This window comes from Oncorhynchus nerka, linkage group LG3, assembly GCF_034236695.1.
Source record: "Oncorhynchus nerka isolate Pitt River linkage group LG3, Oner_Uvic_2.0, whole genome shotgun sequence".
Taxonomy (NCBI): domain Eukaryota; kingdom Metazoa; phylum Chordata; class Actinopteri; order Salmoniformes; family Salmonidae; genus Oncorhynchus; species Oncorhynchus nerka.
Window position 1 is genome coordinate 4,165,009 of NC_088398.1, and position 26,239 is coordinate 4,191,247.

Consider the following 26,239-nt stretch of genomic DNA (forward strand, 5'->3'; position numbering starts at 1 on the left):
AGAAGAGGAGGGGGAGAGGAGGAAGATTAGAGGAGAGTGGGAATAAGGGGTTTGGAGGGGGTCAGTAGCAGAAGGGTAGAGGTTTAGGTTGAGGATTGGAGAGGGAGATGGGGACAAGTAGAGGACAGGGGGGACATGGGGTCATGTTCTATCTGTGGATATCCCACTGTATGCTCAACTACATTGGAAAGACAGCCAGACACAATTATGTGTGTGGTTTTGTTTCTACCATGACCTTGTATGGTTGTGTTCAGGTGGGGGTTTTGCAGTACGGTGAGGTTGCGGTCCATGAGTGGTCACTGAGAGACTACCAGACAACACAGGAGGTGGTTGAAGCGGCTAAGAACATCAGCCGACAGGAGGGGCGGGAGACACGCACAGCATACGCCATCCACATGGGCTGGTACGTCTGTCAATCAATCATAAGCCATTCTCATTGGCTGGTCAATGTCTCAATCATAACTCACTCTGCCCTTTAACAATGTCAAATATTTCCTTATTATTTTCTTCTCTGTGGAACATGGAATCCAGCTGAGGCTGAGGGGTATAGAGGGGTCATAGGTCAAAACATAACAAACAGCTGTCTAATATGGACACCTGATATCTCACACCATAAAAGTTATCCTTTGAAAATTACATTCCTCCTTTATTAAACTCATACACATATAGTGTACCACACCCGTACTCTACACACCATGGCTTTCATTCTCACACACACACACCCATACTCTACACGCCATGGCTTTCATTCTCACTCACACACACCCATACTCTATACACCAAGGCTTTCATTCTCACTCACACATACCCGTACTCTACACACCACGGCTTTCATTCTCACACACACACACCTGTACTCTATACACCAAGGCTTTCATTCTCACTCACACATACCCGTACTCTACACACCATGGCTTTCATTCTCACTCACACACACCCGTACTCTACACACCACACACACACACACACATAAGCAAGGCAGGTAATTGGAGAGTTCCTGTTTTCCAGCACATTTAAAGGTAAATGGTCAGGATGTGAGAAGGCAGTTTTAAAGAGAAGTCAATGGAAATTTTAAAAGCAGTATAAAATCAGTTTAAAATCAGTTTAAAGGCATTTTAAAGGTGGTGACTGGAAATACACCTAAGTAAAACAGTCAGCTTTCTTTTACTAATACTATTAACCAATGTTCCCTCCAATGTTTTTCATCACTGAGCAAATTTCAGGTCAGCTGAGCGCAAAGTTTAACGGGGAAATTCTGTGCAACTTCCGGCATGCTTTTACTGTGAACACTGAGGCTGCACCCGTTTTAAGTTTGTTTTAACAGTGGTCAAGTAGGCTACTGTGACTATGTGATCATAATGTAGGCCTATCAGAGTGGTCTACCATCAAAAACAATGGAGAAAATGCATCCCATAACATTTTAACATGGAAATTGCTGTTCTATCATTCAGCTTACAGTAGCAGCCGATGTGTGGTGCTCAATGTAGGCCTACATTCCATGAGACTTGTGAAAGAACCTGCGGGCTTGACATTAACCTGTTTATCCACTTGTCCTTCAGACAAGGTGACTGAAAATGTTGTTGTGTTGTTTGAAGCAAGAAACCACTTTACAAAATAAAATGTATTATTATTCCCATACCACTATTACAGAGAATCAGACAAATTATGCTACCCTCTGCCTATTGGCTACTTAGCTTGTTCAAGACTATTTAAAAATACAACACAGATTTTCAATGTCTAGAAATGCACACGTTTTGTGCTCTTGTAGGAAGCAACCAGTCCCCCGTTGCTGACAACAGATTCTATATAACTGAGCTAATAACTCACTAACTAGCGAAGGATATGAACAAATGTAGAAATGTGCACACTTTGCTACGTGTAGCTCTCACTTTGATCTCAAAACAAGAACATCTACTGACGACTGCTCATGCTGTACAAACAGTCCAGTTCAAAGTGAATGGCACAGACCCATATATGGCAATGGTCTATTTGCATATAGGCCTACTGCAGCTCTGATTGGTTATTGCGCACCGGTCTGTGTAGAGTATGGGCCTGAGTCGTGCCTGTTAATGCAATAGAATCCTACTCCGATGCATTCTGAATACAACAACATCTCTTGCATAGTTCATTTTGTTTTGGTATGTTGTATTGAAAGTGGCTAATATTGCGTTGATTCGATCACAATTTCCACAGTAAAGGGAAACGTTGATAGTGTTAACTAACGTAAAACTCTAGAAAGTTGATTGAAGTTCAATCTCATGCCTCTCAGCATGCTCTGATATTTATTCTGCACGGTCCAGGGGGAGCTGTGCATGCAGTTTAGAGGGGACATTGGTATTAACCCTTGTTTATGAGTGCTGGGTCGAAACGGTCATAGAACATGTCAGATGGAGCCAGCCAGCCAGCCAGCCAGCCAGCCAGCCAGCCTGCCTGCCTGCCTGCCTGCCTGCCTGCCTGCCTGCCTGCCTGCCTGTCTGCCTGCCTGCCTTGCCTGCCTGCCTGCCTGCCTGCCTGTTTTGTTTCTTGGACTTCTTGTACGAATCAAACACACACAGATGAAAAGATACAGAGCTGGCATTGGTAGGAAGACTGACGGGGTTGGCTGTTGCTGGGTCAGCAGAGCTGCAGGTGTGGCCACTGTAGTACAGCCTGGTTAGCTCCTACAGCCACTGCAGCTGTACAAACACACACACACACACACACTCTGAAGGAGTGTGAGAAGAGAAACATCACCGGTATGACACACACACACACACACACACACACAGTCTATTAAAAGGGTATCAGCTACTGCCTCTCACTGTGTCATACATATTTTACCATGTGACACACACACACACGCACACACATGCTGTGTCATGACCACACACACACACACGTTGTGTCATGACCACACTCCTGACTATAAAAGTGTAACTACAACCAGACCTCCCAATTAACACCACTCTTTCATCTAACTCCTCCCCCTCCTTTCTCTTCCCTTCATCTCTTTCTCTCATTCTTTCTTCTCCCCTTCCACAGTCTGTTCTCACATATGTCCCTCTCTTTCTCTCATTTCTCCCCCTCCTTCACTTTCTCTTTTACCCCAGTTTTATCCCCCTGTATTTCACACAGTCTCTCAGCCACATCAGAGCTGGGCTCTTACCCACCTCTTTTTACTAGTGGATTTCACACTATTCTTTTATTTTTGTCTTTCTCTGTGTCTCTTTCTCGCTGTATGTCCATAGGCCCTGGTCTCTCTGCTCTCTTTAATTGGTCAAGTGGCAGCACATTAATTGCTGGTTTATTCCTGCTTTATGTGTGTTTGTAATAAATGGTTTATAAAAGTGTTTTTCTCTCTTGCTCCACTAGTGTTCTAGAATGTTTATCTTCAGTCATCTCTCCTCTTCACAGCCTCTCCTTATGTTACTTTTCCTTCCCTCTCTTTTTCCTTTCTTCTACTACATCTTCCTTCCCTCCATCTATCCTCTTGTGCTTTCTTCTCTCTCATCTCCTCTCTCTCCTCCCTCTCTTCTCTCTCTCCTCCCTCTCTTCTCTCTCTCCTCCCTCTCCTCTCCCTCTTCTCTCTCTCCTCCCTCTCTTCTCATCTCTCTTCTCCCTCTCTTCTCACCTCTCGCTCTCCTCCCTCTCATATCCTCTCTCTCTCCTCCCTCTCTTCTCATCTCTCTCCTCCCTCTCTTCCCCTCTCTCCTCCCTCACTTCTCCTCTCTCATCTCCACCCTTTCTCTCTCCCTCTCCTCTCTCTCTCCTCACTCTCATCTCCTCTCCCTCTCCTCTCTCTCTCCTCCCTTTCTTCTCATCTCTCTCTCCTCCCTCTCTTCTCATCTCTCTCCTCCCTCTCTTCTCCTCTCTCTCCTCCTTCTCTTCTCCTCTCTCATCTCCACCCTTTCTCTCTCCCTCTCCTCTCTCTCTCTCTCCTCCCTCTCATCTCCTCTCCTCTCTCTCTCCTCCCTTTCTTCTCATCTCTCTCTCCCTTTCTTCTCATCTCTCTCTCCTCCCTCTCTTCTCATCTCTCTCTCCTCCCTCTCTTCTCCTCCCTCTCCTGTCTCATCTCCACCCTTTCTCTCTCCCTCTCCTCTCTCTCTCCTCCCTCTCTCCTCTTGTCTCTGGCTGGCTGTATAATTAGCAGGCTGTGCAGGGAAACGGTTGTTTTTAACCAGACCGTTTCTTGCGGGTTCACCACATACTTTATATTTAGCTTGGGCCAGAGTTACGCCTGAAAATGACTGAGTTCACTAACACTGGCTGCACTAGGCATTGTGTGTGTGTGTGTGTGTGTAAGTGCTAGCAGACTCTACCCACTAAGTGTCCAGTGGTCAAAACAGGTCACCACCAGACAAACAGGGTGTGGTTATATGATTGTGTGCATGTGTGTCCTTGTCTGTGTACAAGCGTGTGTGTGTGTGTGTGTGTGTGTGTGTGTGTGTGTGTGTGTGTACATACTTTGTAAGTAGGAAAACCTGCAAAATCGGGAAATGTATCAAATACTTGTTATCCCCACTGTAGGTCCTGGATAGCAGGGAGCTTGGCCCCAATGATGTACTGGACCATACGCACTACCCTCTGTACACTACCCTCTTGAAGCTCTCAACCTGCTCCACTTTCTTATCCGTATCTTTTTGAAACTGCAATGTTGGTTTGGGGCTCGTAAATAAGCATTTTACTGTAAGGTCTACACCTGTTGTATTTGGCGCATGTGACTAATCAAATTTGATTTGATTTTGATTTACAGCCCCGTCGATGAGAATGGGGCGTGCTCGTCCTCCTTTTCCTGTAGTCCACAATCATCTCTTTTGTCTTGATTACGTTGAGGGATAGGTTGTTATTCTGGCACCACCCGGCTAGGTCTCTGACCCCCTCCCTATAGGCTGTCTCGTCATTGTCGGTGATCAGGCCTACCACTGTTGTGTCGTCTGCAAACTTAATGATGGTGTTGGAGTTGCAGACGTGGGTGAACAGGGAGTATAGGAGGGGACTGAGCACGCACCCCTGATGGGCGCCAGTGTTGCTACCTACCCTCACCACCTGGGGGCGGCCCGTCAGGAAGTCCAGGATCCAGTTGCAGAGGGAGGTGTTTAGTCCCAGGGTCCTTAGCTTAGTGATGAGCTTTGAGGGCACAATGGTTTTGAACACTGAGCTGTAGTCAATTAATAGTATTCTCATGGAGGTGTTCCTTTTGTCCAGGTGGGAAAGGGCAGGGTGGAGAGCAATAGAGATTGCATCATCTGTGGATCTGTTTGAGCGGTATGCAAATTGGAGTGGGTCTAGGGTTTCTGGGTTAATGTGAGCCATTACCAGCCTTTCAAAGCACTTCATGGCTACAGACGTGAGTGCTACGGGTCTGTAGTCATTTAGGCAGGTCACCTTAGTGCTCTTGGGCACAGGGACTATGGTGGTCTGCTTGAAACATGTTGGTATTACAGACTCAATCAGGGACATGTTGAAAATGTCAGTGAGACACCTACCAGTTGGTCAGCACATGCACATGCACACTTCCTGGTAATCCGTCTGGCCCAGTGGCCTTGTGAATGTTGACCTGTTTAAAGGTCTTACCTCCGTTGGCTACGGAGAGCGTGATCACACAGTCGCCCGGAACAGCTGATGCTCTCATGCATGCGTCAGTGTTGCTTGCCTCGAAGCGAGCATAGAAGTGATTTAGCTCGTCTGGTAGGTTCGTGTCATTGGGCAGCTCGCGGCTGTGCTTCCCTTTGTAGTCTGTAATAGTTTGCAAGCCCTGCCCCATCGGACGAGCGTCGGAGCCGGTGTAGTACGATTCAATCTTAGTCCTGTATTGGCACTTTGCTTGTTTGATGGTTCGTCTGAGGGTATAGCAGGATTTCTTATAACCTTCCGGGTTAGAGTCCCACACCTTGAAAGCGGCAGCTCTACCCTTTCGCTCAGTGAGAATGTTGTCTGTAATCCATGGCTTCTGGTTGGGGTATGTACAGTCACTGTGGGGACGATGTCCTCGATGCACTTATTGATAAAGCCAGTGACTGATGTGGCGTTACTCCTCAAGGCCATTGAAACAATCCCATAACATATTCCAGTCTGTGCTAGCAAAACTGTCCTGTAGTTCAGCATCTGCTTCATCTGACCACTTTTTTATAGACTGAGTCACTGGTGCTTCCTACTTTAATTTTAGCTTGTAAGCAGGAATCAGGAGGATAGAATTATGGTCAGATTTATCAAATGGAGGGCGAGGGAGAGCTTTGTACGCGTCTCTGTGTGTGGAGTACAGATGATCTAGATTTTTTTCCCCTCTGGTTGCGCATTTAACATGCTGATAGAAATTAGGTAAAACTGATTTAAGTTTCCCTGCATTAAAGTCCCAGGCCACTAGGAGCGCTGCCTCTGGGTGAGCGGTTTCCTGTTTGCTTATTTCCTGATACAGCTGACTGAGTGAGGTCTTAGTGCCAGCATCTGTCTGTGGTGGTAAATAAACAGCCAAGTAAAAAATGAAAACTCTCTTGGCAAATAGTGTGGTCTACAGCTTGTCATGAGATACTCTACTTCAGGCCATGATGTTTCAGATCCAACTCTAGAACAATATTTGTGTTTTATTGTGGTTTGGTTCAGGGCAACGGAAAGAGAATGTACATGTAAGCAGTTTGGGTCTTGAACCAGTATGTGCTGTTTTAACATGCTGACAACAGCACTGTGATATTTACCTAATAAAGTTCTTTATATCTGTCTTTGTCCAGTACGGAGGCATTCAGCCCTGAGCGGGGGGCGAGGGAGGGGGCCACCAAGGTCATGATCGTGGTGACGGACGGAGAGTCACATGATGGGGAGGAGCTACCGGACGCTCTGGAGGAGTGTGAGAAGAGAAACATCACCAGATATGCCATCGCTGTGAGTACACACACACACACACACACACACATACACACACACGCGCGCACACACACACACACATACGCACACACAGAGATGCATGCACGCACACACACACACACTGTTCCATAGAGCACATGAATGCGGCATGCCTGCTACACCACAAAACTCACTAACCAATATGGCAGACAGTCTCACCAACCAACCCCACTCCTGAAATAGCTGTATTGAAACAGCTTCTCCACCATACCACCTCACATACCCTGCATAACGTGAGAGCTAGCCATCCTGCCCATTCAGCCTCAAACTGGCCTGAAATAATGCCTGTGGTTTTTAAAATAGCCCCAGCAAATCACTAACTGAACCCCTCTGGCTCCTTAAAATAACCCAGTGGGTAACAACAGCTATGTCTTCCTGCCCCATCCCACCCCCCTAACACACACACACACACACAGACACACACATGCACACACACCATCAGTGTCTCGAGTGATGTGGTTTTGGTGGTGTAGTGGAACAGACTCCAGTGGCTGAGTAGTCGGAGACTCTTCCCCAGCCCACAATATAAACACTGGGACCTGCAGGGCCACTGTCACCAGAGGAACCACAATATAAACACTGGGACCTGCAGAGCCACAGTCACCACAGGAACCACAATATAAACACTGGAACCTGCAGGGCCACTGTCACCAGAGGAACCACAATATAAACACTGGGACCTGCAGGGCCACTGTCACCAGAGGAACCACAATATAAACACTGGGACCTGCAGAGCCACTGTCACCAGAGGAACCACAATATAAACACTGGGACCTGCAGAGCCACTGTCACCAGAGGAACCACAATATAAAGACTGGGACCTGCAAGGCCACTGTCACCAGAGGAACCACAATATAAACACTGGGACCTGCAGAGCCACTGTCACCAGAGGAACCACAATATAAACACTGGGACCTGCAGAGCCACTGTCACCAGAGGAACCACAATATAAACACTGGGACCTGCAGGGCCACTGTCACCAGAGGAACCACAATATAAACACTGGGACCTGCAGAGCCACTGTCACCAGAGGAACCACAATATAAACACTGGGACCTGCAGGGCCACTGTCACCAGAGGAACCATAATATAAACACTGGGACCTGCAGAGCCACAGTCACCAGAGGAACCACAATATAAACACTGGGACCTGCAGGGCCACTGTCACCAGAGGAACCACAATATAAACACTGGGACCTGCAGAGCCACTGTCACCAGAGGAACCACAATATAAACACTGGGACCTGCAGGGCCACTGTCACCAGAGGAACCACAATATAAACACTGGGACCTGCAGGGCCACTGTCACCAGAGGAACCAGAGAGAGAGACAGGGGGACTGAGAGAGAGAGAGACAGGGGGACTGAGAGAGAGAGAGAGAGAGAGAGAGAGAGAGAGAGAGAGAGAGAGAGAGAGACGGGGTGGACTGAGAGGGAGAGACGGCGGGACTGAGAGAGAGAGACGGGGGACTGAGAGAGAGATAGAGAGACGGGGGACTGAGAGAGAGAGAGACGGGGGGACTGAGAGAGAGAGAGAGGGGGACTGAGAGAGAGACGGGGGACTGAGAGAGAGAGAGAGACGGGTGGACTGAGAGAGAGAGAGAGAGAGAGAGAGGGGGACTGAGAGAGACAGGGGGACTGAGAGAGAGAGAGAGACGGGTGGACTGAGAGAGAGAGAGAGAGAGAGAGAGACGGGGGACTGAGAGAGACAGGGGGACTGAGAGAGAGAGAGAGAGACAGGGGGACTGAGAGAGAGAGAGACAGGGGACTGAGAGAGAGAGAGAGACGGGGGACAGAGAGAGAGAGAGAGACGGGTGGACTGAGAGAGAGAGTGAGAGACGGGGGGGACTGAGAGAGAGAGAGGGAGAGAGAGAGAGAGAGATGGGGGACTGAGAGAGAGAGAGATGGGTGGACTGAGAGAGAGAGAGAGAGAGACAGGGGGACAGAGAGAGAGAGAGAAAAGAGAGAGAGACAGGTGGACTGAGAGAGAGAGAGAGAGACAGGGGGACTGAGAGAGAGAGAGACAGGGGGACTGAGAGAGCGAGAGAGAGAGAGACGGGGGACAGAGAGAGAGGAGAGAGAGAGAGAGAGACGGGGGACTGAGAGAGAGAGCGAGAGAGACGGGGGACTGAGAGAGAGAGAGAGAGAGACGGGGACTGAGAGAGAGAGCGAGAGAGAGACGGGGGGACAGAGAGAGAGAGAGACAGGGGGACAGAGAGAGAGACGGGCGGGACTGAGAGAGAGACGGGTGGACTGAGAGAGAGAGAGACGGGTGGACTGAGAGAGAGAGACAGGGGGACTGAGAGAGAGAGAGAGAGAGAGAGACGGGTGGACTGAGAGAGAGAGACGGGGGACTGAGAGAGAGAGAGACAGGGGGACTGAGAGAGAGAGAGATAGGGGGACTGAGAGAGAGAGAGACGGGGACTGAGAGAGAGAGACGGCGGGACTGAGAGAGAGACGGGTGGACTGAGAGAGAGAGAGACGGGTGGACTGAGAGAGAGAGAGACAGGGGGACTGAGAGAGAGAGAGAGAGAGAGAGACGGGTGGACTGAGAGAGAGAGAGACAGGGGTCTGAGAGAGAGAGAGACAGGGACTGAGAGAGAGACAGGGGACTGAGAGAGAGAGACGGGGGACAGAGAGAGAGAGAGAGAGGGGGGACTGAGAGAGAGAGAGAGAGACGGGGGACTGAGAGAGACAGAGACAGGGGGACTGAGAGAGAGAGAGACGGGGGACAGAGAGAGAGAGAGAGAGAGGGTGGACTGAGAGAGAGAGACAGGGGGACTGAGAGAGAGAGAGAGAGAGAGAGAGAGAGGGGGACTGAGAGAGAGAGCGAGAGAGACGGGGGGACTGAGAGAGAGAGAGACAGGGGGACTGAGAGAGAGAGAGACAGGGGGACTGAGAGAGAGAGAGACGGGGGGACAGAGAGAGAGAGAGAGAGAGAGAGACGGGTGGACTGAGAGAGAGAGAGAGAGACGGGTGGACTGAGAGAGAGAGAGAGAGAGACGGGGGGACTGAGAGAGAGAGAGAGATACGGGGGGGACTTAGAGTGAGAGAGAGCCCTGTCACCAGAGGAACCACAATATAAACACTGGGACCTGCAGAGCCACAGTCACCAGAGGAACCACAAAATATACACTGTGACCTGCAGAACCACTGTCAGAGAGACGGGGGGACTGAGAGAGAGAGAGAGAGAGACGGGGGGACAGAGAGAGAGTGACAGGGGGACTGAGAGAGAGAAAGAGAGACTGGGGACTGAGAGAGAGAGAGAGAGAGTGACAGGGGGACTGAGAGAGAGAGAGAGAGAGCGAGAGAGAGAGAGAGAGACGGGTGGACTGAGAGAGAGAGAGACGGGGGGACTGAGAGAGAGAGAGAGACAGGGGGGACTGAGAGAGAGAGAGACAGGGGGACTGAGAGAGAGAGAGAGAGAGACGGGGGTACTGAGAGAGAGAGAGAGAGAGAGAATGGAGGACAGAGAGAGAGAGATGGGGGGACTGAGAGAGAGAGAGACAGGGGACTGAGAGAGAGAGAGACAGGGGGACTGAGAGAGAGAGAGAGAGACGGGGGGACTGAGAGAGAGAGAGAGACGGGGGACTGAGAGAGAGAGAGACGGGGGACTGAGAGAGAGACGGGGGGACTGAGAGAGAGATAGAGAGACGGGGGGACTGAGAGAGAGACGGGTGGACTGAGAGAGAGAGAGACAGGGGGACTGAGAGAGAGAGAGAGAGACGGGGGGGACTGAGAGAGAGAGAGACGGGGGACTGAGAGAGAGAGAGACGGGGGACTGAGAGAGAGAGAGAGGACGGGTGGACTGAGAGAGAGAGAGAGAGAGAGAGAGAGACGGGGGACTGAGAGAGAGAGAGACAGGGGGACTGAGAGAGAGAGAGACAGGGGGACTGAGAGAGAGAGACAGGGGGACTGAGAGAGAGAGAGAGACGGGGGGGACAGAGAGAGAGAGAGAGACGGGTGGACTGAGAGAGAGAGAGAGGGGGGGGACAGAGAGAGAGAGGGAGAGAGAGATGGGGGACTGAGAGAGAGAGAGACGGGAGAGGACTGAGAGAGAGAGAGAGAGAGAGACAGGGGACTGAGAGAGAGAGAGAGAGAGAGAGAGACAGGGGGACTGAGAGAGAGAGAGAGACAGGGGGACTGAGAGAGAGAGAGAGACAGGGGGACTGAGAGAGCGAGAGAGAGAGAGACGGGGACAGAGAGAGAGGAGAGAGAGAGAGAGACGGGGGACTGAGAGAGAGAGCGAGAGAGACGGGGGACAGAGAGAGGGAGAGAGAGAGAGAGACGGGGGACTGAGAGAGAGAGCGAGAGAGACGGGGGGGACAGAGAGAGAGACAGGGGACAGAGAGAGAGACGGCGGGACTGAGAGAGAGACGGGTGGACTGAGAGAGAGAGAGACGGGTGGACAGAGAGAGAGAGACAGGGGGACTGAGAGAGAGAGAGAGAGAGAGAGAGACGGGTGGACTGAGAGAGAGAGAGACAGGGGTCTGAGAGCGAGAGAGACGGGGGGACTGAGAGAGAGAGAGACAGGGGGGACTGAGAGAGAGAGAGACAGGGGGACTGAGAGAGAGAGAGACGGGGGGACAGAGAGAGAGAGAGAGAGAGAGAGAGAGAGAGACGGGTGGACTGAGAGAGAGAGAGAGACGGGTGGACTGAGAGAGAGAGAGAGACGGGTGGACTGAGAGAGAGAGAGAGAGAGAGAGAGAGAGAGAGAGAGGGGGGGACTGAGAGAGAGAGAGAGATACGGGGGACTTAGAGTGAGAGAGAGCCCTGTCACCAGAGGAACCACAATATAAACACTGGGACCTGCAGAGCCACAGTCACCAGAGGAACCACAAAATATACACTGTGACCTGCAGAACCACTGTCAGAGAGACGGGGGGACTGAGAGAGAGAGAGAGAGAGAGACGGGGGACAGAGAGAGAGAGAGTGACAGGGGGACTGAGCGAGAGAAAGAGAGACGGGGGACTGAGAGAGAGAGAGAGAGAGAGAGACAGGGGGACTGAGCGAGAGAAAGAGAGACGGGGGACTGAGAGAGAGAGAGAGAGAGATAGAGACAGGGGGACTGAGAGAGAGAGAGACAGGGGGACTGAGAGAGAGAGAGAGAGAGAGACAGGGGGACTGAGAGAGAGAGAGACGGGTGGACTGAGAGAGAGAGAGAGAGAGACGGGTGGACTGAGAGAGAGAGAGAGGGGGGACTGAGAGAGAGAGAGAGACAGGGGGACTGAGAGAGAGACAGGGGGACTGAGAGAGAGAGACGGGGGTACTGAGAGAGAGAGAGAGAGACAGGGGGACTGAGAGAGAGAGAGACAGGGGGGACTGAGAGAGAGAGAGAGAGAGAGTCGGGGGGACTGAGAGAGAGAGAGAGAGAGAGAGAGAGAGAGACGGGGGACTGCGAGAGAGAGAGGGAGAGAGAGAGAGAGACGGGGGACTGAGAGAGAGAGAGATAGAGACAGGGGGACTGAGAGAGAGAGAGACAGGGGGACTGAGAGAGAGAGAGAGAGACAGGGGGACTGAGAGAGAGAGAGACGGGTGGACTGAGAGAGAGAGAGAGAGAGAGACGGGTGGACTGAGAGAGAGAGAGAGAGAGAGAGAGAGAGGGGGACTGAGAGTGAGAGAGAGACGGGGGGACTGAGAGAGAGAGAGAGAGACGGGTGGACTGAGAGAGAGGGGACTGAGAGAGAGAGAGACAGGGGACTGAGAGAGAGAGAGAGAGAGGGGGGACTGAGAGAGAGAGAGACGGGGGGACTGAGAGAGAGAGAGAGACGGGTGGACTGAGAGAGAGAGAGAGAGAGAGAGAGACGGGTGGACTGAGAGAGAGAGAGAGAGGGGGACTGAGAGAGAGAGAGACAGGGGGACTGAGAGAGAGAGAGAGACGGGGGACTGAGAGAGAGAGAGAGACGGGGGACTGAGAGAGAGAGAGAGAGAGATGGGGGACTGAGAGAGAGAGAGAGAGACAGGGGGACTGAGAGAGAGAGAGACAGGGGACTGAGAGAGAGAGAGGACTGAGAGAGAGAGAGAGAGAGACGGGGGGACTGAGAGAGAGAGAGAGAGAGAGAGAGACGGGCGACTGAGAGAGAGAGAGATAGAGATGGGGGACTGAGAGAGAGAGAGAGACGGGGGACTGAGAGAGAGAGAGAGAGAGACAGGGGACTGAGAGAGAGAGAGACGGGGACTGAGAGAGAGAGAGAGAGACAGGGGGACAGAGAGAGAGAGAGAGAGAGAGAGACGGGTGGACTGGACTGAGAGAGAGAGAGAGAGAGACGGGTGGACTGAGAGAGAGAGAGAGAGAGAGAGACGGGGGACTGAGAGAGAGAGAGACGGGGGGACTGAGAGAGAGAGAGAGATGGGGGGACTGAGAGTGAGAGAGAGAGAGAGAGAGAGAGAGAGAGAGAGAGAGACGGGTGGACTGAGAGAGAGAGAGAGAGACGGTGGACGGAGAGAGAGAGAGAGAGACAAGAGAAAGAGAAGAGAGAGAGAAATCTCAGTAAGACCAAAATAATGGTGTTCCAAAAAAGGTCCAGTCACCAGGACCACAAATACAAATTCTATCTAGACACGGTTGCCCTAGAGCACACAAAACACGATACATACCTTAGCCTAAACATCAGCACCACAGGTAACTTCCACAAAGCTGTGAACGATCTGAGAGACAAGGCAAGAAGGGCATTCTATGCCATCAAAAGGAACATAAATTTCAACATACCAATTAGGATTTGGCTAAAAATACTTGAATCAGTCATAGAGCCCATTTCCCTTTATGGTTGTGAGGTCTGAGGTCCGCTCACCAACCAAGACTTCACAAAATGGGACAAACACCAAATTGAGACTCTGCATGCAGAATTCTGCAAAAATATCCTCCGTGTACAATGTAGAACACCAAACAATGCATGCAGAGCAGAATTAGGCCGATACCCACTAATGATCCAAATCCAGAAAAGAGCCGTTAAATTCTACAACCACCTAAAAGGAAGCGATTCCCAAACCTTCCATAACAAAGCCATCACCTACAGAGAGATGAACCTGGAGAAGAGTCCCCTAAGCAAGTTGGTCCTGGGGCTCTGTGCACAAACACACCCCACAGAGCCCCAGGACAGCAACACAATTAGACCCAAGCAAATCATGAGAAAACAAAAAGATAATTACTTGACACATTGGAAAGAACTAACAAAAAAACAGAGCAAACTAGAATGCTATTTGGCCCTAAACAGAGAGTACACAGCGGCAGAATACCTGACCACTGTGACTGACCCAAACTTAAGGAAAGCTTTGACTATGTCCAGACACAGTGAGCATAGCATTTAGACAAACTCCCATATATGTTTGGTGAAATACCACAGTGTACCATCACAGTAGCAAGATTTGTGACCTGTTGCCACAAGAGAAAGGCAACCAGTGAAGAACAAAAACCATTGTAAATACAACCTATATCTATGTTTATTTATTTTCCCTGTAAACATATGTTTCACACACCAATAAAACCCCTTAGATTAAATTAGAGTGAGAGAGAGAGAGAGAGAGAGAGAGAGAGAGAGAATCTCCAGGGTCTTGATGCTGAAACGTGGTTTCACTGTGACGGCTACAATGTTTTGATGTTGTTGCTCTCTGTCCTGCTGCCAGTGTGTGTAGGACAGAAAACATCCCTTTGGGGAGAGCAGAGCAACAAGCTCTCTAAAATAACAGCCTGAGTCGTGGTTTATACATCAGCCTGCCTGCCTGCCGACTCACACAGAATTTACAGTCAACAAGGAGAGGGGTCAAAGGGGGTGTGTTTGTCTGTTTGCCAGTTTGTTTGTGTGCATGTGCCTGTGCAAGTGCAACTGTGTGTATACATGTGCATATACATTTGCAGTAGCTATAACTTCACTGTATGTTTTGAATACTTAACAAGCTACAAGCTGTCTGTATTTCTGTCTTCTCTCTCCGTTCATGACTCTGAGGACAAACCAGCAGCAGCTGGCAAGACCAACGGAATTTCTCTGCTTCTATAAGATCTCCATGTATACATTTATAGTGTAGGATTCCTTCACATTAAAACCTCCCTCCCTCCATCTCTTCCATCCCTTCCTTCCTTCCTTCCTTCCTTCCTTCCTTCCTTCCTTCCTTCCTTCCTTCCTTCCTTCCTTCCTTCCTTCCTTCCTTCCTTCCTTCCTTCCTTCCTTCCTTCCTTCCTTCCTTACTTCCTTACTTCCTTCCCTTCATCCATCCATCCCTCCCTCCCTCCCTCTCTCTCTCTCTTTCTCTCTCACTCCCTCCCTTCCCTCTCTCCCTCCCTTCATCCATCCCTCCATCCCTCCTTTCCTCTCTCCCTCCCTTCATCCCTCCATCCCTCCCTTCATCCTTCCCTTTCTCCCTCCCTCCCTTCCTTCATCCATCCCTCCCTCCATCCCACCCTTCGTCCCTCCCTTCATCCCTCCCTCCCTCCCTTCCTCTATATCTCCCTCCATCCCTCCCTTCCTCCATCCCGCTCTCCCTCCCTCCATCCATCCCTCCCTCCTTCCCTCCGTCCCCTTTGAATACAGAGAATTTCCTTATTTAAGATGGCAGCCAGAGTGACAGGGAAGGATTGTTGGGATTGGGTTTCTGGGGAGGAATGTGCTCCTTACTGCAGTGTTTAGGCTACTCTGTATTATAGACTAGTAACTGTAGCTGTTACTATAGCCTCCTCACACTAGAGAGCCCCACCACACCAGTCATCTTTCTCCCCCTGTCTGGAACAATTCTTTCATTTCACGGTTTGCAACATTTTGGCTGACTCCATTTTTAGACAACCCCTTAGTTAGAACCCTATGGACGGTATCTGTTTTAAGATACCCCCTTAGTTAGAACCCTACGGACAGTATCTGTTTTTAGACACCCCCTTAGTTAGAACCCTACGGACAGTATCTGTTTTTAGACACCCCCTTAGTTAGAACCCTATGGACGGTATCTGTTTTAAGATACCCCCTTAGTTAGAACCCTATGGACGGTATCTGTTTTTAGACACCCCCTTAGTTAGAACCCTATGGACGGTATCTGTTTTAAGATACCCCCTTAGTTAGAACCCTATGGACGGTATCTGTTTTAAGATACCCCCTTAGTTAGAACCCTACGTACATTATCTGTTTTTAGACACCCCCTTAGTTAGAACCCTACGGACAGTATCTGTTTTTAGACACCCCCTTAGTTAGAACCCTACGGACAGTATCTGTTTTTAGACACCCCCTTAGTTAGAACCCTACGGACAGTATCTGTTTTTAGACACCCCCTTAGTTAGAACCCTACGGACAGTATCTGTTTTTAGACACCCTGTTTTTAGACACCCCCTTAGTTAGAACCCTATGGACAGTATCTGTTTTTAGACACCCCCTTAGTTAGAACCCTACGGACAGTATCTGTTTTTAGACACCCCCTTAGTTAGAACCCTACGGACAGTATCTGTTTTTAGACACCCCCTTAGTTAGAACCCTACGGACAGTATCTGTTTTTAGACACCCCCTTAGTTAGAACCCTACGGACAGTATCTGTTTTTTCTCTTTTAAGGGCTTATACTCTGCACATCTGGCTGTCTCTCTGTGGTTGTCCTTGATTCAGGTTATGTCCTCTACTGTACTGTACGGGGTTGGTGTTGGCAGCTCTCTCTCTGTCCTCTCAGATTGTCCTGACTCAGTAATATCTCTCCCTCTATATAAATGTTCTCTGTCCCTGTGAAACATGGAGGAGTTATTGGCGGAAGACGTAGAGAATATGTCTGTTAATGTTATCTCTCGCTCTACCTTTCACTTTTTCTGTCCCTTACATTTAACCCCTTCTTTCTCTCCCTTTTGTTTTTCTACCCTTCACTTTAACCCCTTTCTCTCTCTCTCCCTCCCCCTTTATCTCTCCCCCCTCTCTTTCCTCATCCCTTTCTCTGTTCCCCCTCTTTCTTCCTCTCTCTCTCCCCCTCTCTTTTCTCATCCCTTTCTCTCTCCCCCTCTCTTTTCTCATCCCTTTCTCTCTCCCTCCCCCTTTATCTCTCACCCCTCTCTTTCCTCATCCCTTTCTCTCTCTATCTCTTCCCCCTCTCTTTTCTCATCCCTTTCTCTCTCCCTCCCCCTTTATCTCTCCCCCTCTCTTTCCTCATCCCTTTCTCTCTCCCTCCAGGTATTGGGTCACTACATCCGCAGGCAACAGGACCCAGAGACGTTTATCAGTGAGATCAAGTACATTGCCAGCGACCCTGACGACAAATACTTCTTCAACGTGACTGACGAGGCGGCGCTCAACGACATCGTAGATGCACTAGGAGACCGCATCTTCACTCTAGAGGGTGAGACGGAGAGAGGAAGAGGAAGGGGGAGGGAGAGGGAGGAGAGGAGGGAGGGAGGTGAAAGTGCTGGAAAGAGAAAGGAGGGTAAAGGGTGTCTGTGTTCTGGAGACAGGGAGGGACTGCTTTCTTATTTAGCCAGGGAGAAAGTTAGAAGAGAGAGGGATGTTACTCTCTTTCAATTGAGAAAGAGGCAAAAAGGGGGGAATGGTGCCACATTTAATCCCAGACGGAATGAAAGAGGAAGGGATGGATAGATGACACTACCTTGAAAAGGAAAGAAGGGCGCGAGCAGCTATCACAACACTTACAGGAACAAGAGAGGAAGACTGAGAAATTATGCCACCCTGAAGTCTGTAGGGAGCGAGGGAGGAAGGGAGTGGAGGATATGAGAGGAGGATGAGGGAGGTAGATTCTGTATACCAGCTGGGGTCTTGAGTGAATAGGGAGAGAGAGGGCACTAACCTGTGGCATCTAGATAGTGGCAGATTGGGGAGGGGAAGGAAGGGAGGGAATGTATGGAGTAAAGGTGATAGGGGGATAGAAGTAAAAGAACAGTATTTGAATTGAGAGTGAGTATTCATGTGTCAGAGTGGGCAGCACAGGATGTCACGTTTAGTCCCATCACGGTATTCATGTGTCAGAGTGGGCAGCACAGGATGCCACGTTTAGTCCCATCACGGTATTCATGTGTCAGAGTGGGCAGCACAGGATGCCACGTTTAGTCCCATCACGGTATTCATGTGTCAGAGTGGGCAGCACAGGATGCCACGTTTAGTCCCATCACGGTATTCAGGTGTCAGAGTGGGCAGCACAGGATGCCACGTTTAGTCCCATCACGGTATTCAGGTGTCAGAGTGGGCAGCACAGGATGCCACGTTTAGTCCCAACACGGTATTCATGTGTCAGAGTGGGCAGCACAGGATGCCACGTTTAGTCCCATCACGGTATTCATGTGTCAGAGTGGGCAGCACAGGATGCCACGTTTAGTCCCATCACGGTATTCATGTGTCAGAGTGGGCAGCACAGGATGCCACGTTTAGTCCCATCACGGTATTCATGTGTCAGAGTGGGCAGCACAGGATGCCACGTTTCATGTCCCATCACCGTATTCATGTGTCAGAGTGGGCAGCACAGGATGCCACGTTTAGTCCCATCACGGTATTCATGTGTCAGAGTGGGCAGCACAGGATGCCACGTTTAGTCCCATCACCGTATTCATGTGTCAGAGTGGGCAGCACAGGATGCCACGTTTAGTCCCACAGGGGATCAGTCCCATCACGGTATTCAGGTGTCAGGATGCCACGTTATTCATGTGTCAGAGTGGGCAGCACAGGATGCCACGTTTAGTCCCATCACGGTATTCAGGTGTCAGAGTGGGCAGCACAGGATGCCACGTTTAGTCCCATCACGGTATTCAGGTGTCAGAGTGGGCAGCACAGGATGCCACGTTTAGTCCCATCACGGTATTCAGGTGTCAGAGTGGGCAGCACAGGATGCCACGTTTAGTCCCGTCACGGTATTCAGGTGTCAGAGTGGGCAGCACAGGATGCCACGTTTAGTCCCGTCACGGTATTCATGTGTCAGAGTGGGCAGCACAGGATGCCACGTTTAGTCCCGTCACGGTATTCATGTGTCAGAGTGGGCAGCACAGGATGCCACGTTTAGTCCCGTCACGGTATTCAGGTGTCAGAGTGGGCAGCACAGGATGCCATGTTTAGTCTCGTCACGGTATTCATGTGTCAGAGTGGGCAGCACAGGATGCCACGTTTAGTCCCGTCACGGTATTCATGTGTCAGAGTGGGCAGCACAGGATGCCACGTTTAGTCCCATCACGGTATTCATGTGTCAGAGTGGGCAGCACAGGATGCCACGTTTAGTCCCATCACGGTATTCATGTGTCAGAGTGGGCAGCACAGGATGCCACGTTTAGTCCCATCACGGTATTCATGTGTCAGAGTGGGCAGCACAGGATGCCACGTTTAGTCCCATCACGGTATTCATGTGTCAGAGTGGGCAGCACAGGATGCCACGTTTAGTCCCATCACGGTATTCAGGTGTCAGAGTGGGCAGCACAGGATGCCACGTTTAGTCCCATCACGGTATTCAGGTGTCAGAGTGGGCAGCACAGGATGCCACGTTTAGTCCCATCACGGTATTCAGGTGTCAGAGTGGGCAGCACAGGATGCCACGTTTAGTCCCATCACGGTATTCATGTGTCAGAGTGGGCAGCACAGGATGCCACGTTTAGTCCCATCACGGTATTCATGTGTCAGAGTGGGCAGCACAGGATGCCACGTTTAGTCCCATCACGTGTGTCAGCAGCACAGGATGCCACGTTAGTCCCATCACGGTATCCCATCACGGTATTCATGTGTCAGAGTGGGCAGCACAGGATGCCACGTTTAGTCCCATCACGGTATTCATGTGTCAGAGTGGGCAGCACAGGATGCCACGTTTAGTCCCATCACGGTATTCATGTGTCAGAGTGGGCAGCACAGGATGCCACGTTTAGTCCCATCACGGTATTCAGGTGTCAGAGTGGGCAGCACAGGATGCCACGTTTAGTCCCATCACGGTATTCAGGTGTCAGAGTGGGCAGCACAGGATGCCACGTTTAGTCCCATCACGGTATTCAGGTGTCAGAGTGGGCAGCACAGGATGCCACGTTTAGTCCCATCACGGTATTCATGTGTCAGAGTGGGCAGCACAGGATGCCACGTTTAGTCCCATCACGGTATTCATGTGTCAGAGTGGGCAGCACAGGATGCCACGTTTAGTCCCATCACGGTATTCAGGTGTCAGAGTGGGCAGCACAGGATGCCACGTTTAGTCCCATCACGGTATTCATGTGAGTGGGCAGTATTTCAGAGTGGGCAGCACAGGATGCCACGTTTAGTCCCATCACGGTATTCATGTGTCAGAGTGGGCAGCACAGGATGCCACGTTTAGTCCCATCACGGTATTCATGTGTCAGAGTGGGCAGCACAGGATGCCACGTTTAGTCCCATCACGGTATTCATGTGTCAGAGTGGGCAGCACAGGATGCCACGTTTAGTCCCATCACGGTATTCATGTGTCAGAGTGGGCAGCACAGGATGCCACGTTTAGTCCCATCACGGTATTCATGTGTCAGAGTGGGCAGCACAGGATGCCACGTTTAGTCCCATCACGGTATTCATGTGTCAGAGTGGGCAGCACAGGATGCCACGTTTAGTCCCATCACGGTATTCAGGTGTCAGAGTGGGCAGCACAGGATGCCACGTTTAGTCCCATCACGGTATTCAGGTGTCAGAGTGGGCAGCACAGGATGCCACGTTTAGTCCCATCACGGTATTCATGTGTAAGAGTGGGCAGCACAGGATGCCACGTTTAGTCCCATCACGGTATTCATGTGTCAGAGTGGGCAGCACAGGATGCCACGTTTAGTCCCATCACGGTATTCAGGTGTCAGAGTGGGCAGCACAGGATGCCACGTTTAGTCCCATCACGGTATTCAGGTGTCAGAGTGGGCAGCACAGGATGCCACGTTTAGTCCCATCAGGGTATTCATGTGTCAGAGTGGGCAGCACAGGATGCCATGTTTAGTCCCATCACGGTATTCAGGTGTCAGAGTGGGCAGCACAGGATGCCATGTTTAGTCCCATCACGGTATTCATGTGTCAGAGTGGGCAGCACAGGATGCCACGTTTAGTCCTATCACGGTATTCATGTGTCAGAGTGGGCAGCACAGGATGCCACGTTTAGTCCCATCACGGTATTCATGTGTCAGAGTGGGCAGCACAGGATGCCACGTTTAGTCCCATCACGGTATTCATGTGTCAGCCACCTGGCACTGGCAGAACAAACATTAACCAAACATTCAACTAAACTTCCTCTGAGAGTTAGGGTTAGGGTAAACCTGTTCCGCTTTCACCTCAGCAGAGGTCCCATTAGACCCTCACTCAGTCACTGAACCCCCACGCCACACAGATATGTGGTTGGGCACAGAAACATGAGAGGGTGAGACTCAAGACTTTAATAAAATAATTTTTGAATGACATGACACGAAATAATAGCTTGGAGACAAAGAGAACTGCTCAACTAGATTTTTGTGTTGGATACTACAGAAAATGTGCTAGAAAGGTTTGTTAAACGTTGTTTTGATGTTTCTGTTTCGTCACAGGGACGCTGGGGTACAACGAGAGCTCCTTCAAGTTTGAGATGTCCCAGATTGGCTTCTCCACACACGTTCTCGATGTGAGTCCACCATGTGTGTGTGTGTAGTGTGCAAGCATGTGAGCGCGCGCGTCATGTCATTGTCTTGAATTTCTGATCTGTCATTGTACTGTATGTTTATCCCCCCTCTCCCATGCGTGTGTTTCAGGATGGCATCCTGTTTGGGATGGTGGGGGCGTATGACTGGGACGGAGGGGTGCTGAAGGAGGGCACTAAGGGCCGCATCATGCCCACCAGAGAGGCCTTTGAGTCAGAGTTCCCCCAGGAGCTCAAGAACCATGCTGCCTATCTGGGTGACTTAACTTACTTACGTTACACTATGTACACTTTACATTACACCGTTTTACACATTATACTACTAAACTTATCACTGTTTTACACATAATACTACTAAACTTATCACTGTTTTACACATAATACTACTAAACTTATCACTGTTTTACACATAATACTACTAAACTTATCACTGTTTTACACATAATACTACTAAACTTATCACTGTTTTACACATAATACTACTCAACTTATCACTGTTTTACACATAATACTACTCAACTTATCACTGTTTACACATAATACTACTCAACTTATCACTGTTTTACACATAATACTACTCAACTTATCACTGTTTACACATAATACTACTAAATGTATCACTGTTTTACACATAATACTACTAAACGTATCAATGTTTTACACATAATACTACTAAATGTATCACTGATTTACATTTTTGTTTCCATACCTAATGTGTCTCCAGGCATCTGTATGACCTGTGAGATATTTGAATCCTATGCAAAGATGATGTAATTTGTGGATCTAATTAAAGTATTTGTGTGTGTGTGTGTGTGTGTGTGTGTGTGTTTAGGCTACACAGTGTCGTCAGTGATAGTGGGAGACTGGAGGAGGCTGTATGTGGCTGGAGCTCCCAGGTTCAAACACAAAGGAAAGGTCATTCTGTTTGAACTGAGCGACAATGGAGATGTCAACATTGCAAAGGCCCTCAATGGAGAACAGGTAGCTAGTGTGTGTGTGTATATACCTCATGGGATGTATCTATCAATCAAACTCTCACTCACCCCAACCCCCCACACCCCTTCTCCTCACCACCACCATACCTCTCTCTCTCTCTATCTGTCTCTCTCTCTCTGTCTCTGTCTCTCTTTCTCTCTCTGTCTCTCTCTCTCTCTGTCTGTAGATTGGGTCGTACTATGGCAGTGAGGTGTGTGGGTTGGACGTGGACCAGGATGGCATTACTGATGTTCTGCTGGTGGCAGCACCCATGTACCTGGGCCCTGGCAACAAGGAGGCAGGCAGAGTCTACATCTACTCCCTCAGTGGGGTGAGACAGGGGGGAGTAGTGGGGAAGGACTGAGCTGGTGTCAGTGAGAGATGGGTGAAGGGGGAGATAGAGTTAAGGGAGGGTAAAGGGGTTGAGGATATTAGCGGATAAGAAAAGGAATGGCTGGGAGCTGCTGACTCTCTCTCTCTCTCTCTCTCTCTCTCTCTCTCTCTATCTCTCTCTCTCTCTCTCTCTCTCTCTCTCTCTCTCTCTCTCTCTCTCTCTCTCTCTCTCTCTCAGGAGGAGGTGTTTGTGTCTAACGGTACTCTGAAGGCAGAGGATAGGTTCCAGGATGCTAGGTTTGGCTACGCCCTGGCCTCCGCCCCAGACCTCAACCATGACGGGTACACTGACCTGCTGGTGGGGGCACCCCTAGAGGACGGACACAATGGGGCCATATACGTCTACCACGGCCAGGGCATACACATCATCCACAACTACAAACAGGTAGACATACACATCATCCACAACTACAAATAGGTAGACATACACATCATCCACAACTACAAACAGGTAGACATACACATCATCCACAACTACAAACAGGTAGACATACACATCATCCACAACTACAAACAGGTAGACATACACATCATCCACAACTACAAACAGGTAGATATACACATCATCCACAACTACAAACAGGTAGACATACACATCATCCACAACTACAAACAGGTAGACATACACATCATCCACAACTACAAACAGGTAGACATACACATCATCCACAACTACAAACAGGTAGACATACACATCATCCACAACTACAAACAGGTAGACATACACATCATCCACACCTACAAACAGGTAGACATACACATCATCCACAACCACAAACAGGTAGACATACACATCATCCACAACTACAAACAGGTAGACATACACATCATCCACAACTACAAACAGGTAGACATACACATCATCCACAACTACAAACAGGTAGACATACACATCATCCACAACTACAAACAGGTAGACATACACATCATCCACAAAACAGGTAGACATACACATCATCCACAACTACAAACAGGTAGACATACACATCATCCACAACTACAAACAGGTAGATATACACATCATCCACAACTACAAACAGGTAGACATACACATCATCCACAACTACAAACAGGTAGATATACACATCATCCACAACTACAAACAGGTAGACATACACATCATCCACAACTACAAACAGGTAGACATACACATCATCCACAACTACAAACAGGTAGACATACACATCATCCACAACTACAAACAGGTAGACATACACATCATCCACAACTACAAACAGGTAGACATACACATCATCCACAACTACAAACAGGTAGACATACACATCATCCACAACTACAAACAGGTAAAGAAAGAAGTGTCACCAGAAGTATAGGTGGAGTCCATCTCTGTGAAAAGAAAAGTGAAGATTTGTTTTTAAAGTGATATCATTCTTAGCTATAGTATTTCAATTGACCTCGTTCTATGTCTCTCTCCACCACTTCTCTACCCTCATCTCTCCACCTCCTTGCTCACCTCTCCTTCTCCTTGTAGCGTATCGCAGGGTCGTCCCTGTCCCCCTCTCTGCAGTATTTTGGGCGTAGTGTGAGTGCCAGATTAGACCTGGATGGAGATGGTCTGTTAGACCTGGCTGTGGGGGCCCAGGGCAGTGCTGTACTACTCAGGTAAGAAAGGAGGGATGAGGGGAGGTGGAGGAATGAAGAGGAGGGGAGGGATAAATTGTCAGACTTGGCTGTGGAGTATTTTTTTAAATGTGATGATGATCGTCATCATTGAATGATCAATTCTCCCTCCCTTCTCTCCAGTTCTCGTAGTATAGTCCAGATCAACATGAGTCTGTCCTTCCAGCCCCACTCCATCAACGTCATCCAGAAGACGTGTCAGAGAGGAGGGAGGGAGTCTGCCTGTCTCAACGCTACAGCCTGCTTCCTGGCTCTGTCCCGTTCCCCTGGAACTCACAGCAGCAGCTTCGGTAAGGGAGAGGGAGGAGAGAGAGGGAGGGGCAGGGACTGGAGAGAGTAAGGGGGAGGGAGAGGGAGGGGAGAGAGGGAGGGGCAAGGACTGGAGAGAGTAAGGTGGAGGGAGGGGGAAGGAGAGAGGAGGGAGGGAGTCCGCCTGTTAGATTTGATAGATTTGTTATCAACACTAACATCCCCTTCTCCCTCCTCCTCAGAGCTGTCGGTGGTGGCCATGTTGGATGAGAGAAAGTTGACAGCGAGGGCGTTGTTTGACGACAGCAACCAGAGACAGACACAGCTGGGGGTCAGAGTTCACACAGGACAGACCGTCTGCCACAACCTGCCCTTCCATGTGTTTGTGAGTATGACACACAAACCAGAGCTCAGCTGGTAGAGCATGGTACTTGCAACACCAGGATAGTGGGTTCAATTCCTAGGACCAAACAGCGACCATACATACTTTTTTTTTTTAAGTATGCACTGTAAGCCGCTTTGGATACTGCTAAATGGCATACACACACACACACACACACACACACACTAACATACACACATGCCCTGACACAAACACACAACCAACATGTACACGCTACTGCCACAACCTGCCCTTCCATATGTCACACACAATGCCAAAACACACATTCTTCACCCCGACCGACACACACAATCTACATGCTGAAACATGATATTTACCTCTTACCCTTTGTCTCCGTCTGTGATAGGACACAGCAGACTACATCCGTCCAATCAGCTTCTCCCTGCGCTTTAAGATCAACGACACAGAGAGCGGCCCAGTGCTGGACGAAGGCTGGCCCACCACCTTCAAGAGATCGGTCAGTGTGTGGGGTGTGTTTGGGGTGCTCGTAGCATCCTGGACAAATTGTATGATGTAATGTACTGTTACTGTACGTTATCTACAGTATTACTCTGGCACCTCCATTTCAAATACTGTACCTTGATGTCTCCAGATTGCGTTCTTCAAAGACTGTGGTGAGGATGATGTGTGTGTCACTGATCTGGTGCTGCAGGCTCATATGGACATCTCTGGGACAAGGTACATCTCACACACACGAACACATGTGCACACACACATGCATGGACACACACGTATAGACACACACACACCTGATCAAAAATGTTCCTCTCTTTTTTGTGTCCAGTCAACACTCAATCAGCCAAACAATTACTAAGTCAAGCGTTCTTGTTGTATTCACGTATTCATGTTTGTAGTTGTTGTGTAATAGTTGTATGAATGTCTGAATGTAACTCCTCTCTGCAGACAGCAGCCCTATGTGATCCGTAGCCCTCGCAGACGTCTGGCTGTAGAAGTCCAGCTGCAGAACAGACTGGAGAACGCCTACAACACCAGCCTGACACTGCACTACTCACGCAACCTCCACTTCTCTAGTCTCAGTATACGGGTACGAGACACACACACACCACACACCACACAGACACACACACACCACACAGACACAGATTTACAACATGGACCTGACAATTTTATTCTGTCTCCTCCCCCTTCTCTCTCTTCCTCC

At 49.6% G+C, this 26,239-nt stretch overlaps 1 protein-coding gene across 1 annotated transcript in view; it reads left to right on the forward strand.

Moving 5' to 3' along the window:
• LOC115128009 (integrin alpha-10-like) overlaps positions 1–26,239 on the forward strand; it is a 58,821-nt gene that overhangs the window by 20,973 nt on the left and 11,609 nt on the right. The window contains exons 7-20 of the mRNA XM_065007222.1: positions 255–403; positions 6,705–6,855; positions 17,000–17,165; positions 21,328–21,401; positions 21,529–21,673; positions 22,249–22,397; positions 22,579–22,722; positions 22,963–23,169; positions 24,277–24,407; positions 24,549–24,715; positions 24,917–25,059; positions 25,424–25,534; positions 25,670–25,755; positions 25,981–26,122. Coding sequence (XP_064863294.1) covers positions 255–403; positions 6,705–6,855; positions 17,000–17,165; positions 21,328–21,401; positions 21,529–21,673; positions 22,249–22,397; positions 22,579–22,722; positions 22,963–23,169; positions 24,277–24,407; positions 24,549–24,715; positions 24,917–25,059; positions 25,424–25,534; positions 25,670–25,755; positions 25,981–26,122 — 1,965 coding nt within the window. The remainder of the gene's footprint in view (positions 1–254; positions 404–6,704; positions 6,856–16,999; positions 17,166–21,327; positions 21,402–21,528; positions 21,674–22,248; positions 22,398–22,578; positions 22,723–22,962; positions 23,170–24,276; positions 24,408–24,548; positions 24,716–24,916; positions 25,060–25,423; positions 25,535–25,669; positions 25,756–25,980; positions 26,123–26,239) is intronic.